The following is a 9,152-nucleotide window of genomic DNA, read 5'->3' as shown; positions in this document are numbered from 1 at the left end:
ATAAAATTGCACTAAAATATAAAATGCACATATAATCACACATTAAAAACAGTAATGAAGTCATGAGGGGTTTAATGGTTTGAAGATGGACAGTTCAGTGCAGTCTCTGAATTGTGATATTTTTGTATTATTGATATGTATGTACTAATATGTAAGTAACAATTATGGAATTCAAACACATTTAACTTTAATGTATTGGGCTTTTTCATTAATACCTATAGGCCACCATTAATATCTATCATTATTAATTAATTAATTATCTATATCATTAATAATATGTTTTATATTATTAGATGATGCTATCGTTTTTATTACAAACAATTTGTGAATTTAGCCACCAAATGTATGTACCAGAGATAAAAAAAAGTACATTATGTATTTTTATACAGGGAATTAGGAGGCATATGTATAAAGCAAATGTGAATAACAATTACTTATTAAACAAGACATGGATATAATAGTTTAGTGGTGGAACGTGAAGGTAAAAGTCAGTAGTGAGCTCAAAGGTTGAAAGAGAAAACAAGGACACAGTGACATTATGGATCTGATTGATCCTGCAGCACGAGACAGAAGTCCTTTGATGCCATCTGGTGGAAAGATAAGGCATTACGCAAAATGTTATTCATTATAATACACACACACACACACACACACACACACACACACACACACACACACACACACACACTTTCATTGTTCTTGTGCGTGTCGCGTGCACGTGTGTAAGCCTCACTGCAGCTGATGGCGTCAGGTTACTGATCCACTTTCTTCAGCGCATCGGTCAAGTTTGGTGCCCTGTTTCTCCTGGGTACGGTCGTTATGGCAACTATAAACATCATGCGGCAGCATGCGTGGTTGTTATGGGAACTTTCTGCGGGCACATTAAGGAAGGAAGGAAGGAACGAGGGAATGGACAGAGTGGACAGAGAGGACAGGTCCCTGCATGCGGAAGTGACACCATTAGGTTTGTATGTGTGAGTATTTCATGTAAACTATCAGCTGCATTATATCTTGTATTCATGCCTGATCACTGTTATAGATAGAGAGATGATCAAATCAGCTTTGTTTTAGTGCATGTGTATGTATGTGCATGTCTCTGTGTGCATGGGTATGTGTCTATAAGTAGCTATAGTGTGACAGTCAGCTCTGTCCAGATTTAGATACCTGCTTGACCCGATTTGTATCCTTCCTCTGTTGTGACTAAGTAGTCACCACATGCCACCTTATGTATCTATCTATCTATCTATCTATCTATCTATCTATCTATCTATCTATCTATCTATCTATCTATCTATCTATCTATCTATCTATCTATCTATCTATCTATCTATCTATACCTTCCCTCCTTACTACCTACCTATCTACCAACCAACCAATCTATCTATACCTACCTGCCACTCAGCTACCACTTATCTACCGACTGACCTATCTCCCATTCTACATAACCACAGTGTTTAAACAATCTATCTACGACCATCTAACCAATCATCAACTTTCTATCTATCTATAATAATATTATAACAATAACATATTCTTCTGTTAGTGAACTGAACATATTACACTGATTACCTGAGACTTACAAGAGAGGACAACATACAATGCAACAAATGCCAGGTGAGAGCAAATGAACATTTGAATATTCACATATATAAAAACATTTTCGGACAATTTCATATTACTGTTTTTTTGTTAGTGTTACAGTCCAGTGTGGCTCCAGTGGAGGGGAGGTTACACAGCAGTGTGCCCAGCCTGCCTGCGATCAGGCCAGAACGGTTGAAAACAGCTAAGGCATTGGTGGAGAAAGCAGTCAAGGTGATTGTATGCACAAATCAGATTTTACTCACAATATATTTTCCCTTTCTTCTTTGAATTTAATCTAGGTGCCTTTTAAATTTTAAATTTCACCAGTTGAGGAAAGTGTTTTCGGTGCAAGGGCCCTATCCCGTGATCAGTGCTGCCTTATGGGCCAGAGGGTGGGTGGAACGTCGCCTGCCCCCTCAAGTTCAGAGAGCATCTCATTGCCATGGTGATGAGGAGGAGGATGGAGATGATGCTGATGCCAGCGCTGATGTCTCTGGTGAGACATTAAGATTTAGAGAAATAAAGTTTCTGGATCGAGCACACATAACCAGCAAATTGAAAAGCCTCTAATTTGAAATGAAAAACTAAAATCCATACAAGTTACAATTAAATATTTCGTCTAATCATCCACAGTCTTGTCTCAAAGAAAGATCAGTAATATTCTTGAGTAGCTTCTAAAGTTAAAAGTGCAGGAGTAACCTATAGAGTATGTAATTGGAGCACACTGGAGTGATAAATGATACATTGGTTACCATATAACATAGACCCCTGCCCTTTATACACGCAGGCACACACACACACACACACACACTTCTTTACTTATTTGTTTTCAGAGAGAGTGGATGAAGGGGAGAAAGAGGAGAACCTTGATGAAACGTTTGACCTCATGGTAAGAACGAAACAACTTGACGCTGACATTGCACCACTGAAAGCAGTCGAACGTGTACGTTACAATACTTACTTCCATGTAACCTAGTCTCGCCTGGTCCGAAACGAAACAGCATATTTGTTCTGGACAACAAGACGGGATTACATCGACTGCCGCTCCCTGCGGAATGACCAAATGACCAATCACTTTGCAAATGCGGGAACTTTCACCACCAAGGTCTGATTTCTCAAGAGATTCTAATGATTCACTGACAAAAATGCAAAGTTAGTCGACTTTAGCCAAAGGTCAACTTGTTCTGTTTGTCTCCTCCAATCTGTCTAATTCTGTTTCTTTCAGGTCGGGCTCTGTGTGAACCTGCGAAACCTTCAGTGGTTTGATAAAGCAGATCCTGATACCTTCTTTCCAAGATGCTACAGGCTTGGAGCAGAGGATGAAAAGCACGCATTTATAGGTTTGTTTCATGACATCCATTAACATGAAGCCAAAAAGACTTTTTGTGTGTTTTGGTGTTCATGGAATATGGAAAAATCCCCCATTTACATACCAGATGAATGGAATAGCATGTGTAAATGTTTCTTCTGTCTCTCGCTCTGTGCTGTGAAATCCAAGAGGACTTTAGGAGGACAGCCTGCACCAGTCTGCTGCAGCATGTGGTTGAAACAAGGGGATGGAGGAGAGAGGGAGCAGAGGTCGGGAAACAAAAAGCCAAAAACAGCATCTCTGAAAGTAAAATGAATAAAAGAACATGTGAAATGTCATGATATGAAGTGCGGGACAAGGATAATGTAACAAATTATTCTCTCTTTTTTAAGAGTCAGATAATGTGGAGCAGCGATTCGTTTGTCCAGAAATGATCGACACAGCCTTACATGTGTGTGAAGAGTTTCTCAGTGTTTTAGAGCACGGCGATATTGATGTGACTGTGCAAACACCTCCGACAGTGGAGGAGCAGCAGTGGGCAGAGTTTCTGCAGAACTACTACATGGTTGTGCAGTAAGTATGTTTTTTTTTCTCAGAGCCTCTAATGTTTGCTGGAAAAACCCTTCTATAAATTCAGTACAACCCAAAACAATACTACTTCATAAACCCTGAAGGAAATTGAAGAAGACAAAAATAACAGATACACACATGCACTGACAAATACACTGAGACATGATAGCACACTGTAAAAGAGCTGCTCATTTGAGTTCAGCTACTTAATTAATTTAAAAGTAGTTATAATAATTAAAATAAAATGCTTCACATGGCAGAGTAGCATTCAAATGTATGAGCAGTACATGTCAGAGTAAATCTCAACATAATATGTATGAGTTCTTATCAGGTGAGGTACAGAGGTATTTACTATCTAGAGTTCATGTTAGGAATCAGGTTGCGGTTAAATATAGAGTTAGAGTTAAATGATACTGTATGTTCCAGTTCCATTCTAGTGGGCAAATACCTCCATTAAGGCCCAACAGCCCCCATATGAAACCACATTTACATTCACAGATTTTTTTTATCTGCACCAGATTTCAGACAGTTATAAATATCTGTCCCCTGAACTTCCCTGAGATCCACTAATTATTTTCTAAGAAACCAAGTAAACTGTTGAAAAACACCCCCAATCTTGCAGTGTTAAAGAAAGCACAATTACTTTCTGAATTAAAGTAAAAGTTCAGTAAAATGATACAAAAAAATAAACTAAAATAATTACATTGAATGAATCTATTAGTCAATAAACATCATCTGCACTTCTAATAAAATGTCTGTGTGCAGTGAAGGTGCATTGATCAGGGGTAGCTGTGTGTTTGTGGAGCGCTGCCAGGCCATGTTGACCCGACTGCAGGAGGCTTGTCCTCAGCTCGACACAGACGGACTAAATAACATCTGGATCATTAAACCAGGTGCCAAGTCAAGAGGACGAGGTGAGGCTCTCACCAACCTAACATATTGTCACACAGTGATGTTACTTCTGCTTCATTAAGGTTGCACGATACTTAAATGCTCAAAAAATCTGTTTTTCTTATGAATGTTACGGAAGTACAGTGATAACGATCAAATGATGAGGGGAATACTGGCAATTTTATACACAACCAAAATACTGGAGCTCAGATTTAAAGACCATTCATTTTTTTGTTTTGTTTTCTTTTTCATGTTATATCGCAACCACCACCATGCAGGCATTATGTGTATGAACCGGCTAGAAGAGATTTTGGCACTCGTGGACAAAGACAGAGCCTTTACCAAGGAGAGTAAGTGGGTGGTGCAGAAATACCTTGAACGTCCTCTGTTGGTCCATGGTACCAAGTTCGACCTCCGTCAGTGGTTCCTGGTGACTGACTGGAACCCTCTGACTGTGTGGTTCTACAGAGAGTGCTACCTGCGGTTCTCCACTCAGCCCTACACAACAAACACTCTGGACAGGTCAGACAGGGTCGTATAAACAAGATGAAACGAATCATATACTTGTAGTTTGGCTAAATGTAGCTGCAGTTACTTTCAGGGACAAACCTTGTTAATTTTCCTCAGCTCAATCCACCTGTGCAACAACTCTATCCAGAAGCACTTCCAGCCATCTTGTGACCGCCATCCAGGCGTGCCCCCGGACAACATGTGGTCCTGCTCCCAGTTTAAGGCTTTTCTGCAGCAGCAGGGCTGTGGGGCGCAGTGGGAGATGGTGGTGGTCCCTGGGATGCAGCAGGCAGTGATCCATGCCCTGCAGACTGCCCAGGACCTAGTGGAACCCCGCAAGGCGAGCTTTGAGCTCTACGGAGCAGACTTTATGTTGGGCAGAGATCTAAGGCCCTGGCTCCTGGAGATCAATGCAAGTCCGACCATGGCCTGTTCCACTGCTGTGACCGCCCGCCTCTGCCCCGCTGTGCAGCTCGACACACTGAGGGTCGTATTGGACTGGCGCTCTGATTCTACTGCTTACACAGGAGGCTTCAAGCTAATCTACAAACAGGTGGGAATACTGTATATCTTAAAGCAATGAATGGGGAATAATAGATGCAATACTGACATCTGTTTTTATCTTTCTCACCCTTCCAGGCTGCAGTAGATATTCCTCACTACGTGGGCATGAGCCTGCTGGTGGAAGGAACCGCAGTAAGGCAGCCCAGACCTCTCCTCCAGCGGCAAAGTGTTATTTCTAATGCACCTGTCACTGCCCAACTCCCATCAGACCATTCATCTTCAGAGGAGGCTGAAGCATCACATAGTAATCCATCATGCCATAAGCCCCATGTGATTGCTGCTTTTCGCCGTTCAGACAAAGAGAACTGCGCTGTTGAAGAGAAAAAGAGGCAGCTGAAGTCGACGTCCCCAAAGAGGGCACGTGAAGTGAGAACAGACATTCAGAATTCCCAGAATGCTTCCAGTGTTCGCAGGTCCCGCCAAAGTCTGGGGTCTGAACAGACTTTATCGGTACACACCAAACCTCAGAGGAAAGTGCAACGTTTGGGTTTGCGTCTTGGTGCCAATGGTCCAACCCTTGTCCCACGGAGTCTCTCTTTTTCACTCAGCCCTCCTCACAACACACTTCATTGTAAATCTCAGCCCAATCGAGGCCACGGATCACACATCTCTAGATCCCTCCTTCCCCAGACAGCTTTGGAGCCCCAGCACCAGGCGTCTACTCGGGTCTTTCCTTCACTCCAGGGTCCTCTCCCTACCCTGGAGATCTTCAGCTTGCGACCAAACATCGTGACAGGAGCTGTTGGCTTTCGTAATACAAATGTATCCTCTCATTCCAGTATCCACAGGCATCACTCATTCCTCCGTCCTCATAGACAAACCAGGGCCAAATATAAAGAAGACTGTGGAGGTGAACATTAACACTAATGGTTCTGTGAAAAGAAATAATGAGGTTTTCTCAGTGACAACATTGTGATTAATTTATATATGAATTTACTCGAGCCTGATATTGTGTTACTTTCTGGTATCAGGGATTAAACATTCAAGCTTTTATATGTCTAGAATTTGTATGTGATCATTACATTATTCTCTGGGCGTAAGATTTTGCTTGTTGTGGGGATTACCTTAAATCTTACAGAGGTATTTTAAAATGCAACATCAAGATAAATATAAGTAAATTGTTACAAATACATTATTTTTGAGTAATGTCTTATTTCGGAAGGCTGCAGGTTGAAATTAAAATTATTGTTATAATTATATGCTGTATATATTATTAATAGGATACTAGGAACTAGTATGTTTTTTCCCATTCAACATATTCAAGTTGTGGGGCATTGTCACAAAAAATAACTTACAAATTGATTTTATTTGGAAATACGAGTTACATTTTGTGATATCGTTGATTGTGTCAAACCATCATCAAAGAGTTTGAAATACATGGGGTGTCATGATTACAGTTGGGGTCTTGACAATTGATCATCTGTCATTAATACATTTCCAGGGACCCTTATCAACACACCCACTGAGACAGAAGTTGATCAGGTCAGTAGTTGGTGTGAGTCAAACAAACTGGTCTCCAGAGAGGAAAATATTAAAAAGAGACCGATAATAGTTTTGGGACATATTTATCCTTTGAGGACTAATAATGTGCTTTAGGTAGTACATTTCTCCAGCAGGTGGCAGTAAAGTGTCAATGAACTAGTAGTATGTTTATGTTTAAGCCTTGATGGAGGAGAGAATAAAAGGTCAGGACAGAATTGGCAGCCCTTATTTAGAAGTGGGTATCACTTATCAGACATTTTGACATTTTCATAAACATAAGCATTTTAATTACTCTGGGAATCTGCTGGAATGAGGTGTGTGGCTAAAATAACTACAATGGTAGTCAGCAGAGGGCATATCTCCGCCAAGGCCCCTCATGAATCCACATTTAAATTCACTGGAAACTGATTTTTGTTGGATCTGCAGCAAATTACTCACCCTCAAAAATATCTGTCCCCTAAACATGTCAGATTTTTTTTACATCAAGATCCATGAATTCTTCTCTGAGAAATCAATGAAAAGGTTAAAAAACTAAAAATCTCTCAAAAGAAAATAAAGTTCTGATCTTGATCCGAGTCCACACCAAAAAGTAATGGGTTCTTCTTTGGATTATGCCCCATCCCTACACAGAAAGTAGTTTTTTGCGTTATCTTGCTCACTAACAGATACACAAATAAACTAAAGCAGACAAAACACAACCTCCTTTGTGGAGGTAATAAACTTAAGGATTTCCTTAGTGGAATGTTTGCACTAAATTGGTCAGATTGACAGAGAGGATCAGAGAAGAAAAAATTAGGAGGGAGCGGCGGGTCTGACATGCAGCAAAGGTCAAACTGGAGATGTTGTTACATGGAGTGCATCTTAACCATGTATCTTTCAGGACACAAGCACTGGGAAGTCTATAAGGAACTATTTAATTATAAAAAGCAATTAAATTGGCAGAAATAATGGGTACGTTACACAACCAAAAATCAGTTGGCAAATTTCCTCTCATGACAGCAATGAAAACATGCAACCAACTTCAAAAAAAGACTCTGTTTAGAAGGAACTAATCCCATTTTGAGTAAAGGCCACGGCCTCAGACTGTATATGATATATGTGACAGGACAGGATTTTACAGATCAGATACAACAACAAAAACCATAATGATATGTGTTTCAAGAGTTTTGATGTTGAGCAGCAGATGCTGGTGTTGAAATGCAAATGTGTTGATATGTGCAACAGGAGATGAGGCTATATTTGCACTCACTATGACAGCTGAGAAATATGATTGCACAACACAGGCTGTGGTGATATGTAGCGTACATGCTTGTGATCTACTGTCTGCAGTATGTAGAGTGCAGAGCTGGGAGAGTAAATATAGAGAGAGATCACGCTTCAGGGGTTTTATACAGCTGGTATAGGAATCATGGGAAATGGCTCACTGTCATGCAGATTGATCCTGATTATTTCCTCAGGAGATTCATTGAAACTGTTTACATGTGTATGTTTACTTGTTTTAGCGGAAACAGACGGTTCAGCAGCAGGAGGGAAGGCTGCAGCTCCGCCATTACGTAAGTGTTCCCTGTGACATGAATGTTTTGGTGCCGCAAAAGAACAAAATCTGGACAGATTGAATTTCATTCCAGCCTGGCTGTTTTCTCTGACACACAAACTCCCACACACACACGTTTGTACTTCTGTATTAGTGAGGACACACATTGGCATAATGCATTCCCTAGCCCCTTACGTTAAACTTAACCATTCAAATGAAATGCCGAACCCTAACCTAAACCTACCTTTAATCATAACCCTAAGTCTTAACTCTCAAACAGCCCTTTAAAAAAGTGAGGGCTGGTCAAAATGTCCTCACTTTCCAAAAATGTCCTCACTCTGTAGGGTCTATGCTTAAGATGGTCCTCACAAAGTATTAGTACAGGAACACACACACGCACTGGTGTCTTACATGGACTTATAATGATTTTCTAGACACTCTAAGCCTAACCCAAATCTAAACCTAACCTTTAAACATGTCTCCACCTTAAAATGTAATTATTTACATTATGAGGACTTGCTTTTTTGTCCCCATAAAGAAGACAAGTCCCCATAATGTGACTGAGTAATCAGATTTGGTTCACCACAGCATGAGAAAGACCAGAACACACACACACACACACACACACACACACACACACACACACACACACACACACACACACACACACACACACAAGGTTCCCTTTCATACACATAGAGTCAAAGCAAA

General features: G+C 40.6%; 1 protein-coding gene across 2 annotated transcripts; it reads left to right on the top strand.

The window, feature by feature from the left end:
* The first annotated feature begins 824 nt into the window (after positions 1 to 824).
* ttll3 (tubulin tyrosine ligase-like family, member 3) lies at positions 825 to 6,434 on the top strand. Of its 2 annotated transcripts, none has more exons than XM_020086570.2 (13): positions 825 to 964; positions 1,544 to 1,614; positions 1,694 to 1,812; positions 1,909 to 2,077; positions 2,415 to 2,470; positions 2,558 to 2,686; positions 2,807 to 2,921; positions 3,080 to 3,196; positions 3,283 to 3,463; positions 4,226 to 4,374; positions 4,630 to 4,873; positions 4,979 to 5,414; positions 5,501 to 6,434. In XM_020086570.2, the coding sequence occupies exons 2-13, from the start codon at positions 1,599 to 1,601 to the stop codon at positions 6,284 to 6,286; spliced, it is 2,517 nt and encodes an 838-aa protein (XP_019942129.1). In that variant the 5' UTR covers positions 825 to 964; positions 1,544 to 1,598; the 3' UTR covers positions 6,287 to 6,434. The 2 variants fall into 2 exon arrangements, with proteins under 2 accessions (XP_019942129.1, XP_069395133.1); XM_069539032.1 differs by having other exon boundaries at positions 835 to 974.
* Positions 6,435 to 9,152: the final 2,718 nt, after the last annotated feature.

The sequence above is a fragment of the Paralichthys olivaceus genome, chromosome 2 (genome assembly GCF_024713975.1).
Source record: "Paralichthys olivaceus isolate ysfri-2021 chromosome 2, ASM2471397v2, whole genome shotgun sequence".
Taxonomy (NCBI): Eukaryota; Metazoa; Chordata; class Actinopteri; order Pleuronectiformes; family Paralichthyidae; genus Paralichthys; species Paralichthys olivaceus.
Note: the sequence above shows the minus strand (reverse complement) of the source record. Positions and strands in the feature narration are given on the sequence as shown.

Excerpts from the sequence above, each read along its gene's own strand:
- ttll3 (XM_020086570.2), top strand. Across the intron at positions 1,813-1,908 it reads TGGTGGAGAAAGCAGTCAAG|TTGAGGAAAGTGTTTTCGGT; the intron begins GTGATTGTATGC and ends AAATTTCACCAG. Across the intron at positions 2,687-2,806 it reads CGGGAACTTTCACCACCAAG|GTCGGGCTCTGTGTGAACCT; the intron begins GTCTGATTTCTC and ends TGTTTCTTTCAG.